General features: G+C 47.1%; 1 protein-coding gene across 1 annotated transcript; it reads left to right on the top strand.

Annotated features, from left to right (window-relative positions):
* Positions 1-15,408: 15,408 nt before the first annotated feature.
* LOC148525485 (chemerin-like receptor 1) lies at positions 15,409-16,467 on the top strand. Its single transcript, XM_088470974.1, has one exon. The coding sequence runs from the start codon at positions 15,409-15,411 to the stop codon at positions 16,465-16,467; it is 1,059 nt and encodes a 352-aa protein (XP_088327100.1).
* The last annotated feature ends 662 nt before the right edge of the window (positions 16,468-17,129 follow it).

Here is a 17,129-nt window from a genome sequence, read left to right as displayed (position 1 = left end):
CCAAAGGCCACCTGTCATCACTCCTCACCAGCCCTCAATACTGTAATGGCAGCAACTTGCCAAGAGATCTAGGTCTCAAGGCTGTTGCAGGACTAATCATAGCTCTGTATTCCACTACTACTCGGAGGCTGCATCAACATCTATCAACTATCAATTCTTCAGCCAGCCAGGGGCTGCACCAATTATCAATTCTTCAGCCAGCCAGGGGCTGCACCAATTATCAATTCTTCAGCCAGCCAGGGGCTGCACCAATTATCAATTCAGCCAGGGGCTGCACCAATTATCAATTCTTCAGCCAGCCAGGGGCTGCTCCAATTATCAATTCAGCCAGGGGCTGCACCAATTATCAATTCTTCAGCCAGCCAGGGGCTGCACCACCAATTATCAATTCTTCTGCCAGCCAGGGGCTGCACCAATTATCAATACTTCAGTCAGCCAGGGGCTGCACCAATTATCAATACTTCAGTCAGCCAGGGGCTGCACCACCAATTATCAATTCTTCAGCCAGCCAGGGGCTGCACCAATTATCAATTCTTCAGCCAGCCAGGGGCTGCACCAATTATCAATTCTTCAGCCAGCCAGGGGCTGCACCAATTATCAATTCTTCAGCCAGCCAGGGGCTGCACCAATTATCAATTCAGCCAGGGGCTGCACCAATTATCAATTCAGCCAGGTGCTGCACCAATTATCAATTCTTAAGCCAGCCAGGGGCTGCTCCAATTATCAATTCTTCCGCCAGCCAGGGGCTGCACCAATTATCAATTCAGCCAGGGGCTGCACCAATTATCAATTCAGCCAGGTGCTGCACCAATTATCAATTCTTCAGCCAGCCAGGTGCTGCACCAATTATCAATTCTTCAGCCAGCCAGGGGCTGCACCAATTATCAATTCTTCAGCCAGCCAGGGCTGCTCCAATTATCAATTCAGCCAGGGGCTGCACCAATTATCAATTCTTCAGTCAGCCAGGGGCTGCACCACCAATTATCAATTCTTCAGCCAGCCAAGGGCTGCACCAATTATCAATTCAGCAAGGTGCTGCACCAATTATCAATTCTTCAGCCAGCCCGAGCTTGCACCAATTATCAATTCAGCCAGGGGCTGCACCAATTATCAATTCTTCAAACCTCAAGGGGTACCCCAACCATCATCTATGCACAGTCCTCAACTCTATTTATCACTCAGTTTTGAGCCAGGTAGCTAGATGCAACCTTTTGGCCTTTAACTAGATGAAAAAAAATAATGTTGTGAGCTGTGAGGTGGTCAAATTGAGTGGAAATAAATGTTATTGATGTTAATAATACTGTAGGAACAAAAAAGGCCCATTTTATGTGATTTTAGCTGTTTTTATGATTTTTTAAGAAAAAAATCCAGATACAAAACCAAAACCGTAAAACAAAACACGGAGGTGAGATTTTGGTAAAACCAATCCAGATCCAAAACCAAAACACGGGGGTCAGTGAACATCTCTAATAATATTACCATTGGCAATAGAGCAATCAGCACATTCATCTCCTTATCATATTCTTACAGTTATTGGCTGTAACCATGTGGTACAGTGCTGGAAACAGGAAACAGATAAGAATAAATATCTAATTCTTCACATCCCACCCCAAAAATCTAATTAAATATTATAATGCAGGTTATATTGCCTGTATACAGTAATACTGGGTTCATGTCTGCAGATGAAACTATGGATAGCTGGTAAGTTGCACAAGTTCCATCTCTTCTCTTTCCTATTTACTAACACTTTAAGCAGTACATACTGTACATACTGTATTATTATTGTTAGGGATGGGCAGGTTCAGTTTTCTGAGAACAGAACCCACGTGAATTTTGCATATATAAGTACTTCCGAGCCCGACTTCGGTTTTTCCCACCACAGTTGGAATCCAAAATAACTAAGGCAAAACATCATCTTTCTGGCGTCAGATTTTGCATGTTTTGGTTTGATAAAAGTGCCTCCCTCATGATCGCAGGTGCCATTACACATAGGATACCGGAGGGTTAGGGTGGGCTGAGGGCTGCAGCACTACATCAGTGTCAGAGAATAGATATGGGGTGCAACTAAGCACTGCTGTAGCAGACTATGAAGGGTTGTGGGCTGCCTGCAGCTCTAAGAAAACTGTGAAGGGCTGTGGGGTGCAAGCACTACTGTGGCACTTCTACTGTGGCTGTATCAGACTGTGAAGGGCTATGGGGTGCAGCACTAAAGACTGTGTCAGTGAAGGGCTGTGGGGTACAAGCACTGATGTGGCTCTGTCAGACTGTGAAAGGCTGTGGGGTCAGCACTAAGGACTGTGGGCCTGATTCAGAGCCGGACACTCTGACCAGAGCACTCGCTCTGAATCAGGGCCATCCTAGCTGAAAATGGTGCTGCCTTTTGGACGCTCGCATAGCTGTGGGTTACCACCCACAGCTTATACGAGCGTCCATGATGATGGTCGGGCTTGCGACGAGACCCTGTGGTAGGGTCTCGGTGACCGCAAGCCCTGGAGTGATTTTGGCTCTATCAGAGCCAAAATCACTCCCACTGACATCACTAGTGATGTCAGTGGGGCTGGACCCAGACGGTAGGCGTTCCCATGGGAATGCCTCCGTCTGGCAGCCACGCCCCCGGCATGCCCACCAAAGGGGGCGTGCTGTCACTCACCATCGACAGCACGCCCCCTTTGGTGCGAGACCCATAACGACGGCTACCCCATCATTATTCGGGCCTCGCATGCGCACTAGGGCACCATCGACCAGCTTGCGAGCGCTCAGCGCTCGCGAGCGGGTCTGAATCAGGCCCTGTGTCAGTGAAGGGCTGAGGGGTGCAAGCACTGCTGTGGATGTGTCAGACTGTGAAGAGCTGTGGGCTGCAGCACTAAGGACTGTGTCAGTGAAGAGCTGTGGGTGCAGCACTAAGGGCTGTGGGTGCAGCACTAAGGACTGTGTAAGTGAAGGGCTGTGTCAAACTATGAAGGGTTGTGGGGAGCAGCGCTGAGGGCCTCATGCAGCTTGGATCGCTGATGCTATCATGGCTGCAATCACGTACGCAGATCTGCTTTGAAAGTATGCTAATATGTGCAATCGCAAAGCACTCGTAAGCACAACATGCAAACGCCCACTTCCCCTCTCGCACATCCACAATCCAGCTTAATATTGGTAACATCGGTAAGATTGAGGTACATCGGAGCCACTTGCACATTTGAGGCGGGTCTGACCCTACCACTAAATTGCTAACAACCACGCAGACTAAGAGACCTTATACTAAGGAGGCCATCGCAGTGTCAATCCACATTTCATACATATATATTATGTGCAGATTTTATTTGATTACTAAGAGGCTGTAAGTTACTCTGCACCCAAAAGCTATTTTACTGTACGGTCTATAGCAAAGTACTGTACAGTACAAGGACACTTTATTACCATTACTGTACGGTCTATAGCAAAGTACTGTACAGTACAAGGACACTTTATTACCATTACTGTACATTAAGCAAGTGTTAATCTTGTCATTAAAAGTTAATTGTGAAATGTTGCATCATATTTTTACATTTTGACTTTATTTCATTATGATTACTTTTTATTCACAGAGGGCCTGATTCAGCACCAAGCTCATTTGCCATCGCAGCTGCAAATTTGCACGGAAAGCAGCTGCAAAATTATATACTTATGTCTACCAAAGCTCAGCCGGCATAAAAATACCCACACCTGTGATTTTCAAGCACTCCGCCGTCACCCTCCCAAACGCTCACTGCCTGTCCCTCACTCTGCGATGGATTCCTCCGTGCGTCTGCAATCGCAGAGTAATCGCAGAGCATGCACAATAACTAACAATCGCTCTATTTACATATGTCGTTGAATTTGTGATCAAGCTGAATCAGGCCCGGAGTTTGATAGTGAAAGGAATATGGGCCCTCATTCAGAGCCACTCGCTATTTGCGGTCGTTCGTTCTAAAACAAGGGGTGGCTATTCAAATGAACCGTTCGCTGTTTGCGGTCTGTTCACGCCTCTAGGTCTGAACGAGCGAGCAAAACTTGCGTTCGTTTTTTGGAAAAATACGCCCCCTGGCCGCTCGCATCCTACGTCATGTCCGCTATTTATTAGATTAATCGAGTACATCGACCAGGGTATGAATTGCTCGCTATTCTTGTGGTTGGTTTTTGCTACCACAAATTTGCGAGCAGTTCTGGCTATAAAAGAACCCAGTGACGTGGTCAATGACGCTGCTGTTTTAATTATGCACACCCATAAAACGCCCGTTTTGACCTTTAAGCACGCCTGCGATCGGATCTCCACTCCTCGTTTTCAAGCACCTTCCCCTGTTACCACCCACATACGCCTCTTTCTGTCACTCAAATTATCAGGCATTCGCAATTTTGCGAACACATGAATTTCGGCCGCACTGAGTGGTTCGCGCATGCGTATAACGATCCGTACGCATGCGCAGTTGGGCAAACATCGCTCGGAGCGAACGAGCAGCCACTTGCATCCGGCTCTGAATCAGGGCCATGGTCCCCAATAGCAAGTAATGTATTAGTGTCTGAGGCTCCTGTCAATCTGGGAGGATTGTAGTGTCAAATGCATCTCCGTCTTGCTTTATTTACATATACATCAAGAATCTGTACCGGGTGTGGTATGATTTGTCACAGTTATCACATTGACAGTCATCATGAGAATGTTGACATGGTCGAACTTTCAACATGCAGATTAATATCGACATAGTCAAACTGTCGACACTGATCATGTCAACATACATTATGTCTACACGTATGCTATGTCGACATGATGAGCTGTCTACAAACTGCCCATGGTGGTAAAGTGGTCACTTACCGAATTCCAATGGCAGTGGCAGCACTAGTCTTTTTCCTGGTCCTGGCGGCCATGGGACAGGGACTTTCAGCACAGATATGAGAAGCTCCAGCAATACCTTATCCCTAACCCTTATCTCTAGCCCTAAGCCTCACTTGTACGCAGCTGCTATATGAAAATATGTACTGTAATGTCACAGCTGCTAGAATATGTATTGAGACACCCTCCAGCCACTGTGCAAATCCGAGTGACTGCATCCAAAGATTCTTTAATAATCGTCCTCCTGAGCAGTGGGCGTCACAAAGGGGGGTGAAGGCCGCACCCGGGTGTCACCCACCGAGGGGTGACACCAAAGTGCAGATTCCCCCTCAGTGACAAAAGCCGGGTGTTGCACTGTAGAATTACGTGCAGCACTTGGCTCCTGTCACAGTGAGGGAGCCGGCACTACAAGTACACTGGTCCCCGGGTGCAGCCTGCACCTTCGGCACCCCCTTGGAGAGACGAAAACCGGGGTTCGGGTGAGTGGCCCAACCCCCATCCGCAAGGACACGTCCCTTGTCACGAGGCCATGCCCTTTTCCCCAGCGATGCCACAAGCACTGCTACACTGCTTACCCCTGCCCGCACCGGGTGCATAGACAAGTAGGGACACCACTGCTTCTGAGTAACCCTACTCTCACACAGAATTGCCGAGTGTACTGAAATGCGGGAGTCTTGTTATCTGCATACTGGATTGTAGATGATGGCGGTGACACACCCCAAAATTGTTAACTACTCACCTGCATTTTTTTCTGCCACTCCCCATTACCTTCCCTAAGTGCTCCCTCACTATCAATCACCCTGTGAGTAAAAATATGTTGACTACAGTAATGAACATTGATGCATGTGCTGTGTGACTTAGATGCATGAGCAGTTTACCGATAACTGCTTAAAACTCATAACAATGTACATCCAGCACAGTAGCTGAGTATTACTGTGCCCAGTGTTACCTGTGTTACCTGTGTTTCCCCTCTGCCCTCCTCACCCCATCTACCTGCCTATCATCTCTTTCCCCATCACCCCTCTCTACCCCATCACTACCTGTCTCTCATCTCTGTCCTCCTCACCTTGTCATCCTGTTTCGAAAAATCTGCCCCATCTCATCTCTGCCCCCCTCACACACATCTTTGTGTCTCTCATCTCTGTCACCTGTCTCTAATCTCTGTCACCCTCACCCTATCATCCTGTTTCTCAAATCTGCCCCATCTCATCTCTGTCCCCTTCACTCCATCATCCTGTCAGCCCCAATCTCCCCATCTCATCTCTGTCCACTTCCCCCCATCTTCCTGTCTCTCATCTCTGTCCCCCTCACACCCAACTACCTGTTTCTTATCTCTGTTACCTGTCTTTCCCCTCTGTCCTCCTCACCCCATCTACCTGTCTCTCATCTCTGTCCCCATCACTCTTCCATCTACCTATCTATCATCTCTGCCCTCTGTCTCTCATCTCTGCCACTGTCACCCCATATTCTTGTCTCTCATCTCTGTCCCCCTCACACACAACTACCTGTTTCTTATCTCTGTTACGTGTCTTTCCACTCTGTCCTCCTCACCCCATCTACCTATCTCTCATCTCTTTCCCCATCACTCTTCCATGTACCTATCTATCATCTCTGCCCTCTGTCTCTCATCTCTGCCACTGTCACCCCATCTTCTTGTCTCTCATCTCTGCACCCTGTCTCTGAGCTCTGTCCCCCAGATGCCAAATTTATTTGTCTCTCATCTCTGTACTCCTTACCCCTACCTTCCTGTCTTTTATCTTCTTTCCTGGAATGTCTCTCTGTCTCACATCTCTGCACCCCTCATCTCCTGTCTCTCATCTTTCTCTCTCAACCTCATCACCTATCCTTTCATCTCTGCCCCCCATCATTATGTTTCTCATCTCTGTCACAATCACCCCATCTCCCTGTCTCTCACCTCTGTCCCCTGAAATGCATCTCCTCCCCCCCTTCACCCCATCATACTGTCTCTCAAATCTGCCCCATCTCATCTCTGTCCCCCTCACCCTATCATTCTGTCTCTCAAATCTGCCCCATCTCATCTCTGTCCCCCTCACCCCATCATCCCATCTCTCAAATTTGCCCCATCTCATCTATGTCCCCCTCACCCCATCATCCTGTCTCTCAAATTTGCCCCATCTCATTTCTGTCCCATTCACTCTTCATCTCCCTGTCTCTCACCTCTGCCCCCTGACATGCATCTCTGACCCCCTCACCCCATCATCCTGTTTCTCAAATCTGCCCCAACTCATCTCTGTCCCTGTCACCCCATCATCCTGTCTCTCAAATCTGCCCCATCTCATCTCTGTCCCTGTCACCCCATCATCCTGTCTCTCATTAAAAAGAGTGGTGGTTGTTGGAGGTATGATGCAGAAACTGGGATTTGGAAGCTATGAAAACACCAGAGCTTTTACAATATGGCAATATGCTGACCCCAATTCCATCTGATTAACTACTTTGGCAGGTTTATTTCTTACTTATGGTCTAGTCTACTTAAAGCAGTACAGGAAGGTTCTCATGAGTGCAATATTCTGAGATGGTAGAGTAGATGGGTGAATAAGTGAGTAGAACTGGGTTTGTGAGTGGGGGTGGAAAGGAGTATAAGTTGCAGCTGTTGTGGTGTTGTGTTAGTGTGAGCAAGGGGGAGGCATGCAAATGGTGGGAAGGCGTGCTAGTGGTGGGAAGGAGTGCTAGTGGTGGGAAGGCGTGCTAGTGGTGAGAAGGCGTGCTAGTGGTGGGAAGGCATGCAAGTGGTAGGTAGACATGCAAATGGTTGGAAGGCATGATTGTGGTGGGAAGGCGTGCTAGTGGTGGGAAGGCGTGCTAGTGGTGTGAAGGCATGATTGTGGTGGGAAGGCATGATTGTGGTGGGAAGGCGTGATAGTGGTGGGAAGGCATGATTGTGGTGGGAAGGCGTGATTGTGGTGGGAAGGCATGATTGTGGTGGGATGATTGTGGTGGGAAGGTATGATTGTGGTGGGAAGGCATGCTAGTGGTGGGTAGGCATGATTGTGGTAGGAAGGTGTGCTAGTGGTGGGAAGGCATGATTGTGGTGGGAAGGCATGCTAGTGGTGGGAAGGCGTGATTGTGGTGGGAAGGCATGCTAGTGGTGTGAAGGCATAATTGTGGTGGGAAGACGTGCTAGTGGTGGGAAGGCGTGCTAGTGGTGGGAAGGCATGATTGTGGTGGGAAGGCATGATTGTGGTGGGAAGGCATGCTTGTGGTGGGAGGGCGTGCTAGTGGTGGGAAGGCATGATTGTGGTGGGAAGGCGTGATTGTGGTGGGAAGGCATGCTAGTGGTGGGAAGGCATGATTGTGGTGGGAAGGCGTGCTAGTGGTGGGAAGGCATGCTAGTGGTGGGAAGGCATGATTGTGGTGGGAAGGCATGATTGTGGTGGGAAGGCATGCTAGTGGTGGGAAGGCATGATTGTGGTGGGAAGGCATGATTGTGGTGGGAAGGCGTGCTAGTGGTGGGATGGCATGATTGTGGTGGGAAGGCATGCTAGTAGAGGGAAGGCGTGCTAGTGGTGGGAAGGCATGATTGTGGTGGGAAGGCGTGCTAGTGGTGGGAAGGCATGATTGTGGAGGGAAGGCATGCTAGTGGTGGGAAGGCATGATTGTGGTGGGAAGGCATGCTAGTGGTGGGAAGGCATGATTGTGGTTGGAAGGCATGATTGTGGTGGGAAGGCATGCTAGTGGTGGGAAGGCATGATTGTGGTGGGAAGGCATGAAAGTGGTGGGAAGGCGTGCTAGTGGTGGGAAGGCGTGCTAGTGGTGGGAAGTCATGATTGTGGTGGGAAGGCATGCTAGTGGTGGAAAGGCATGCTATTGGTGGGAAGGCATGCTATTGGTGGGTAGGCATGCTAGTGGTGGGAAGTCATGATTGTGGTGGGAAGTCATGATTGTGGTGGGAAGGCATGCTAGTGGTGGAAAGGCATGCTATTGGTGGGAAGGCATGATTGTGGTGGGAAGGCATGATAGTGGTGGGAAGGCGTGATTGTGGTGGGAAGGCGTGATTGTGGTGGGAAGGCATGATTGTGGTGGGATGATTGTGGTGGGAAGGTATGATTGTGGTGGGAAGGTATGCTAGTGGTGGGAAGGCATGATTGTGGTAGGAAGGCGTGCTAGTGGTGGGAAGGCATGATTGTGGTGGGAAGGCAAGCTAGTGGTGGGAAGGCGTGATTGTGGTGGGAAGACGTGCTAGTGGTGGGAAGGCATGATTGTGGTGGGAAGGCATGCTAGTGGTGGGAAGGCGTGATAGTGGTGGGAAGGCATGATTGTGGTGGGAAGGCGTGATTGTGGTGGGAAGGCATGATTGTGGTGGGAAGGCATGCTAGTGGTGGGAAGGCATGATTGTGGTGGGAAGGCTTGCTAGTGGTGGGAAGGCATGATAGTGGTGGGAAGGCATGATTGTGGTGGGAAGGCGTGCTAGTGGTGGGAAGGCATGATTGTGGTGGGAAGGCGTGCTAGTGGTGGGAAGGCATGATTGTGGTGGGAAGGCATGCTAGTGGTGGGAAGGCTTGATTGTGGTGGGAAGGCATGATTGTGGTGGGAAGGCGTGCTAGTGGTGGGAAGCCGTGCCAGTGGTGCGAAGGCATGCTAGTGGTGGGAAGGCGTGCTAGTGGTGGGAAGACATGATTGTGGTGGGAAGTCGTGCTAGTGGTGGGAAGGCATGATTGTGGTGGGAAGGCATGCTAGTGGTGGGAAGGCATGATTGTGGTGGGAAGGCATGCTAGTGGTGGGAAGGCATGATTGTGGTGGGAAGGCTTGATTGTGGTGGGAAGGCATGCTAGTGGTGGGAAGGCATGATTGTGGTGGGAAGGCATGCTAGTGGTGGGAAGGCATGCTAGTGGTGGGAAGTCATGATTGTGGTGGGAAGGCATGCTTGTAGTGGAAAGGCATGCTATTGGTGGGAAGGCATGATTGTGGTGGGAAGGCATGATTGTGGTGGGAAGGAGTGCTAGTGGTAGGAAGGCGTGCTAGTGGTGGGAAGTCATGATTGTGGTGGGAACGCATGATTGTGGTGGGAAGGTGTGCTAGTGGTGGGAAGGCATGATTGTGGTAGGAAAGCATGCATGAGTACCTTTAGTTTCAGGGAGTGAGGTCACACTACCAGGTAGGGCCATGTGTATGGTGTCCTGCATGATTGTGCTAGACTGACACAGTACACAATTACATAATAGATTAAACTGATAAAATGTTATTAGATCTCAGAAAAACTATATTCAAAATATTTCTAAATAGCCTTTACTTAAAAAAAATCTGTGCAAAAGTCTTGTTCAATAAACTATAAAATTAAAAAATTCTTCCCTTCAACTTTTAGGCATATGCACCTATAAGGATCAGAGTACTACATTACCAAGTTCTTCATAGGACATTGTCCATATAGACAATCATAGAATGTGAGTACACCGATTTTATATGTATAAATGTATATTTCATTTTATGCAGCATTGCTTCTAAAGTGGTCGGAAGTTGCACTTTGATATAATGTTTTACAGAGTGAGTTGCCTTAGGTTTCTCCCTAGACACACTTCTAGTCTGGAGATACATGTAGTTATTCAGTTTAGGATGGAATTGTTAAGCTGCACGCAGTCAGCTTTGCAATTCCGTCCTTGCTAATATGCTAATCACAATCTGCATTAATTATCCGAGCTGCATTGTACAACACAGCATTAGTTCATCTGTCGGACCTTCGGCTGGCTAAATTACCCATGGGGTCATGAAAGCCGGCCACTCCAGATGACAGAGAGAGGCCAGGAATCTCCATCAGCCAACAAAGATCCTGGCCTCTTCCCTCCTCACCAATGGTGGTGACACACCTCTGTATTTGGAAAGGGAGGCCGTCGCCACCCCCTCCTCACCCACCTATGGTAGCAGACTGTCTGTCGTACTTCACGGGTGGATAATGGATGCAGCCCATATTTGTCAAGTGACGAGACCTATTTCTGAGGCGCGGAGTCTAATGTGCCGGCGGTATTCACCAGGGACCCTCGCAAGAAAGTATGGACTTGGCTGTGTCTGACACACAGGTCGCGGCCCTCAGGATAGGTTTCCCTATACAGGTGCTGGTGAACTCCAGATGGAGTGATAAATACTGTACTTTTAACGTAGCCGGATCAGAACCAAATGGATAGGATGGTACTAGGGAGCAAACGTATGCAGGTCACAGAGGATAGCCAAGGTCAAAACCAGATATTCAATGCAGTACCAGGGGTCAGACGAAATTGTTGTCACAAAAAAGCTGAGGTCAGGAACAAATAACGAGATATACACTAGAACACTGGAGTAAGGCAATGGAGCCTATACTCTGGCACTGGAGTGCTCCCAGGAACTTCCTTAAATAGGTCAAGGTTCAAACCATCCCCAATCAGCTGTTCCCTAATCCTGCACCTGTCTCTATAAATCTTTAACAGAGCAGCGGACGCAGCCCTATGGGAGCAGTAGCCGCCTGGACACAGCCGCTGGAGGATAGAGAGCAGCTGACAGTGGGCGCTGGGGATCTCCTGCCGGCTGTCCCTCATCTGCACGGACCCCAGTGCCGATGGACCCGGTAAGCAAGCATTGGGTTCGGCTGCACTGTGACACTGTCAATAAATGACAGTCTGCTACCAGTCTGCGTGCTGGATCGCATACCCGTTCTGCACATGAACAGAACAGGTCAGGCACCTGCACAGATTCTCAACCATCGGGAATCTGATTTCACTGCTGAATCAGGCCCAGAGTACGTCCACACATAGGACAACAATTGTCCCTAAGCAGACCATACAGTCACACTGGTATAAATTCAAAGTGACTAATGGGCCTATTTATCTCAATGTGCATCTCTAATGTGATTGAGATGAGAAGATATAAACTAAATATACAAAAATTCTAATCAACATTTTTGCTGGAATTTAGCAATATTCTCTTCTGGGACACAGGCTACTGCCATCACTTTGCTTCTGAGTATAGACCCTGTAAGCAGCTGTCAGGCTCCTCACATGTCAGAAGGGGCTGATGGGGATGGATCTGGTAAAAAATGCACTAGTAGCCTTGGGTTGAAGTTGAGAGAGCTACCGGGGTCAAGTGAAGATGAATATTTTGCTTGAATGTAGCAATATTCTCTTTCCAAGACACAGGATTGTCCGGCTAATATTACGAAACAAACTAATACCCCTTTCAGATATCTCGAGATTCCCGGGAATTTGGCCTGCCTCAGCCAAATTCCCAGGTAGCCATGTCTGTCTGAAAGGTACCTACCCAGGAACACTTTCCCGGGTAGCCACCCCTTCAATCGACCAGGGATTTTTCCGGGACTTAAGTCCTGGGAAATTCCACTGCTTCTGTCTGAATGGTGCTACCTGGGAATTTACTACTCCTGGGCAGCACCAAGCAGCTTTCACATGGAGTTGGCAGTGTAGAGCGTCCTATAGGACGCTCAGCGCTGCTGCTCACCACCCCCAGCGCCGGCCGGCTGTGTACAGAGAACCCCAGCCGGATGGTGGGGACACCCGCACTGGAGACCGCCAACTGGTCCCAGCCATAGCGGGCCACCCGCACTCCCGCTGGACCACCAGAAAATGAAAAGAAATGTAAAAGAAATTAATAATAATAAAAAAAAATAAAAAAATCTGCATTATGATTGGCCGCTTCCGGCAGCTGAATGATGACATCATCATCATCATCATCATCAGCCAGAGAGGGGATAGGCTAGGAGGAGCAGACGGCAGAGAAGAGGCAGGTAAGCAGAAAAACCCTGCTCTTGCCTGAAAGGGGTCTACCTGGGAATTTCCCGGGTAGACACTATAATGTGAAAGGGTAATGTGTCTCGACCAAATACCCGGGAATTTGCACAGGAGAAATTCCTGGACCTGAGCAGGAAATTTCTCGGGTTGTTTATCTGAAAGGGGTATAATAGACAATTTATCAGCCCCCATAGGGGCAATCAGAATTGGAGCTACTGCAGTAAATATCTCCAATATTTCCTGTGGCCCCTCCATTATACATCCTGGGGATGTTTACATGTTTGTGGGTATTCCCCAAAAACATTCTCAGGGGATTTCCCACAAAATGACTCATAAATGTGTCCCTTATGGTGGCTTTCCAGTGTGCTTCTTAGAGATATTTCCTCATACACTGTGGCCAAACAGCCACTCTCAGTGCGCCAGGTTCCAGCCGACATGGCTGCACCAAATGTCTTTTTCCCTCAAAATGTTCATCTTATTCTCACAAATAAAACAATTTGTAGCAAAATAACTACTTTGATAGACTGCACTGATCAATTTGATGTGTGACATTCAGGGTAGCTTTAGGCGGCTGCCAAGGGGTGCCAGTCATTGGAGGGCACCACTGAGTCCACAAAAAAAAAGAAAGATGTTTCTTTTAGTCCCTGCCATGACTATTGTTGACCAAGGCTGACACAGGAACTCCCCAAAGCCCCAACACTGAACTCTCACTTGTTAGTGTGGTCAGCAACAGTGGTGGTATTATCAATTGGGGGCAGTGTACACAGTATGATTTTGGGGATCTGCTATGTGGCATATTAGTTGGGATATTTCCATATACTGTAGTATATTATGAATTTGAGACACTACTGTGTGGCATATTATAAATTGGGGTCAATAATGTGTGGCATATTATAAATTTGAGGGAGCAGGGGCGGTGGGTGAAATGTTGCCTAGGGCGCCCAGAAACCTTACACCAACCCTGGCGACATTTTTATATCTGTGTGTGACTCTGAAACTGTATACAAAGTGCCCCAAAGCAGTGACCATGGCTTTTTCTCATGTTAAGTTCCAATGTGCTTTATCTGCAAATTTGTACATGTTTAAAACTAATTTGTGTGCAGTTAAAGTCAAGTTAAAGTCACAGTCCAGCATTTCTAGTACAATGTGAGTGGTGCTTTGTTCTGGCTGCCTTGCAAGGAACATGCAAAATGTAAAAAAAAAAACACTACACTATGGGCCTCATTCAGAGGCGGTCGGAGGATGCAAGCGGTCGCTCAGAAACTGGGCGGCCACTTGCATCCTGACCGGCCGCCTCTGTTGCGGTCGTTAGGCTGTGGGTTAACACCCACAGCTCTAATGACCGCTCCGACCATCGCGGCCACTGGGGTTTACGACGAGACTCTAGGGTAGGGTCTCCCTTGTCGTAAGCCCCGGAGAGCTTCTGGCTCTGTCTGAGCCGGAAGCTCTCCACTGACATCACTAGTGATGTCAGTGGGGCCGCCCCCAAATGGTAGGCGTTCCCATGGGAACGCCTCCGTTTAGGCTGCCACCCACCCGGCCCACCTTCCAAACGGGGTGAGCTGTCAATCAACATCGACAGCTCGTCCCCCTTTGGATCGAGACCCGCTACGACCGGCGCTGTCGGTCGTAGCGGGTGTCACGCATGCGCACGACGGCGCCGTCATGCGCATGCTCTGTGGGGGGCCATCGACCCGGTCCGAGCGCATCGGCGCTAACGACCGGGTCTGAATGACCCCCTATATGTCTTGGTGCGGCTCAGTTGTACTAGGCATGTGGCATATTGAGGCTAGGGGCTAAATTTACTAAAGCGAAATTTTTTAGAAGTGAGTTTTAAAAGAGATGTTGCTCATAGCAGCCAATCAGATTCTATTTAACATTTAACTAGCACCTTATAGAAGATAATAGCTAGAATCTAATTGGTTGCTATGGGCAACATCACTTTTAAAACTCACTTCGAAAAACTCTCACTTTAATAAATTTACCCCTAGGTGTAGGAGGACATGTGTGTACAGTAAATGAGGTTTGCAGTCCAGGAAAATGTATTGAGCAGGATTGATAATGAATGCAGAGTAAGGTAATGTACAAAAAGCAGACAGCACTTATGCTATCAGGGAACAGTAGATTAACCGGAACATAGGATCTGGCTGGATCTATGGTAGGAAGCCAACAATATGCCAAAGTAATCAAAGGCTAGAAAGGAGTCAGTGATACAGAACCCTGCAAACAACATCTGATTGGTTCATATTGGTTACAGATACTTTTATAAACAATTACCTGTAGGGCAATGTTCATAAATGTCTACATAATTCTATGATGAATTGACAGGTGAATTCAATTAGGTGCGGGGTTTGACAAGCTAAGAAAAGCTACAGGTATCATGCCCAGAGTAATTCAATAAAACGGCATTTTCTCAGCTTGGTAAACCATAAATTAGCGTGTGCTAACCCATAGATTCTGCGCAAAGTATTGCATACCATGGGTTTCCCTGCGTGTTAAATGCAAAAGTCTGCTTTTAATTTAGATTGATACTGTACTCGCAGCTTCTGAGGCTGCGAGGAAATTCCTGTAACTAGGGATTAGAGCATTAAGGTTCCTTCAGCTAATTGAATCAGGTAACGCCAACAATTACTTATTGAATATACCGCACAGTATGTGAAAGTAGAAAGGTATTTAGTTCCACCAGGACAATACACAGATCTGAAAGGTCAGTAATCGTTGTAAAAACATGTAGCACTGTTATCTAGAAAACTGACATTGTTTTTAAGATTTGCATTGAAATTAAATGTAATCTCACTTTTGTTCATTCATTTATGTAGACTTGCTTCCTCCTTCTTCACACTCGAAAGAATGGACAACGCTACAACTGCATATTTGACACCAGATGTCACAGAAAGTGTTTCGAGCGTCGCTTCTGAAAGTTTCACATATGAAGACTACAAAGATGATTTAGACAATGTGGGACGCATCCTTCATGTGTTCTCTATGGTAATCTACTCTGTGGTTTTTCTACTGGGAATAACAGGAAATGGGCTGGTCATCTGGTTCAGTGTCTTCCGGCTGAAAAAGACAGTCAATGTCGTGTGGTTCCTAAACCTGGCGATAGCCGATTTTATTTTCACATTTTGTCTACCCTTGAGTGTTACATACATTGCCCTTGATTTTCATTGGCCCTTTGGAACCTTCATTTGCAAGTTAAACAGTACAGTTGCCTTTCTCAATCTGTTTGCCAGCGTCTTCTTGCTCAGCGTTATCAGTATAGATCGCTGTATTTCAGTAATGTTTCCTGTTTGGTGTCAGAACCATCGAACCCCAAGACTGGCTTCCATTGTTGTCCTGTTTGTCTGGATCCTGGCTCTTATTTTCAGTTTACCTTACTTTATATTTAGGGACACTGATAAATACAATGGGAAATCGGTCTGCTTCACCAACTTTGCAGATGATTCTGATGTTAATATATCCAGACATAGGGACACAGTGGTAATGAGATTCATCATAGGCTTTGCTATTCCTTTCATCATCATTGTCTCATGTTACACAGTGATTGCGTTGCGTATCCAAAGAACTTACATTACCACATCTACCAAGCCATTCAAAATTATTGGTGCTGTCATCTTTTCCTTCTTTGTCTGCTGGTTTCCTTATCATGTCTTCTCCATCCTTGAATTGTCTATACACCATAGTACAGATCTTATTAATGTGTTTCGTGTTGGAATTCCACTTGCCTCCAGCCTGGCATTTATAAACAGCTGCATTAATCCTTTCCTCTATGTCTTCATTGGCCGTGATTTCAAGAAAAGATTCTTCACCTCTTTCCAGGCTATATTTGAGAGAGCTTTCACTGAGGATTCTCTATCGGCAAATTCACAGTCTAAGATTAAGCCTATCTATAACTTTCAGATGGTCTAAAATTAAACCAGAGGATACTGTAGATAATCACCCATAGAATACAGCTCTGTTTAATCAATTTTTATGTAAATATTTTTCAAAATCACTGCACCCAAGTATAATTTAAACTTTTATCCAAGACTATCTTCCGTGTTTGAAATGTTTCACAATTAGTAATTTCACGGTTTAACACAAGGGCCAAATGTAAGAGCCTCCATACTGCTGTAAGTGGCGAAGTTTCGTCAATTTTGTTGCGATATTTAATGCTGCAATTTTTTGTAAGTTTAAAGAAACCTGGTTTAAAACAAAGGCACTTTCGGCAACATGAAGGCTTGTACTGGTTAGTACATTTGAGACAATACCAAAAAGTGTACTGTAGGTAACATCATCGAACTGGTTTGATAATACAACTTTTGTTCCATGTTGTATATTATTAACCATAAACAACAAACCACTTTTGTCAACTGAGGTGTCATTTTTACCCCCCCAAGAAAAAAAAAAATATTTTTCCATTTGTCTTGTCTATTGTTCATTGTTCACTTGACATTGTCTTCAGAAAACAACATACAGTATTTAGCGGTTGGCAGGGCAGGCAGAGGTGTCCTAACAGAGAGGCAGTTTTCTCCCCATGTTGAAACTTTAGTACCTATAATGCCGGACACTGGGCACACAGGTGATTGCTG

The sequence above is a fragment of the Taudactylus pleione genome, unplaced genomic scaffold (genome assembly GCF_031769625.1).
Source record: "Taudactylus pleione unplaced genomic scaffold, aTauple2 ptg000108l, whole genome shotgun sequence".
Lineage (NCBI taxonomy): Eukaryota > Metazoa > Chordata > Amphibia > Anura > Myobatrachidae > Taudactylus > Taudactylus pleione.
Note: the sequence above shows the minus strand (reverse complement) of the source record. Positions and strands in the feature narration are given on the sequence as shown.

Bases quoted from the DNA above. Each gene is read 5' to 3' on its own strand.
- LOC148525485 (XM_088470974.1), top strand. From the start codon at position 15,409: ATGGACAACGCTACAACTGCATATTTGACACCAGATGTCACAGAAAGT.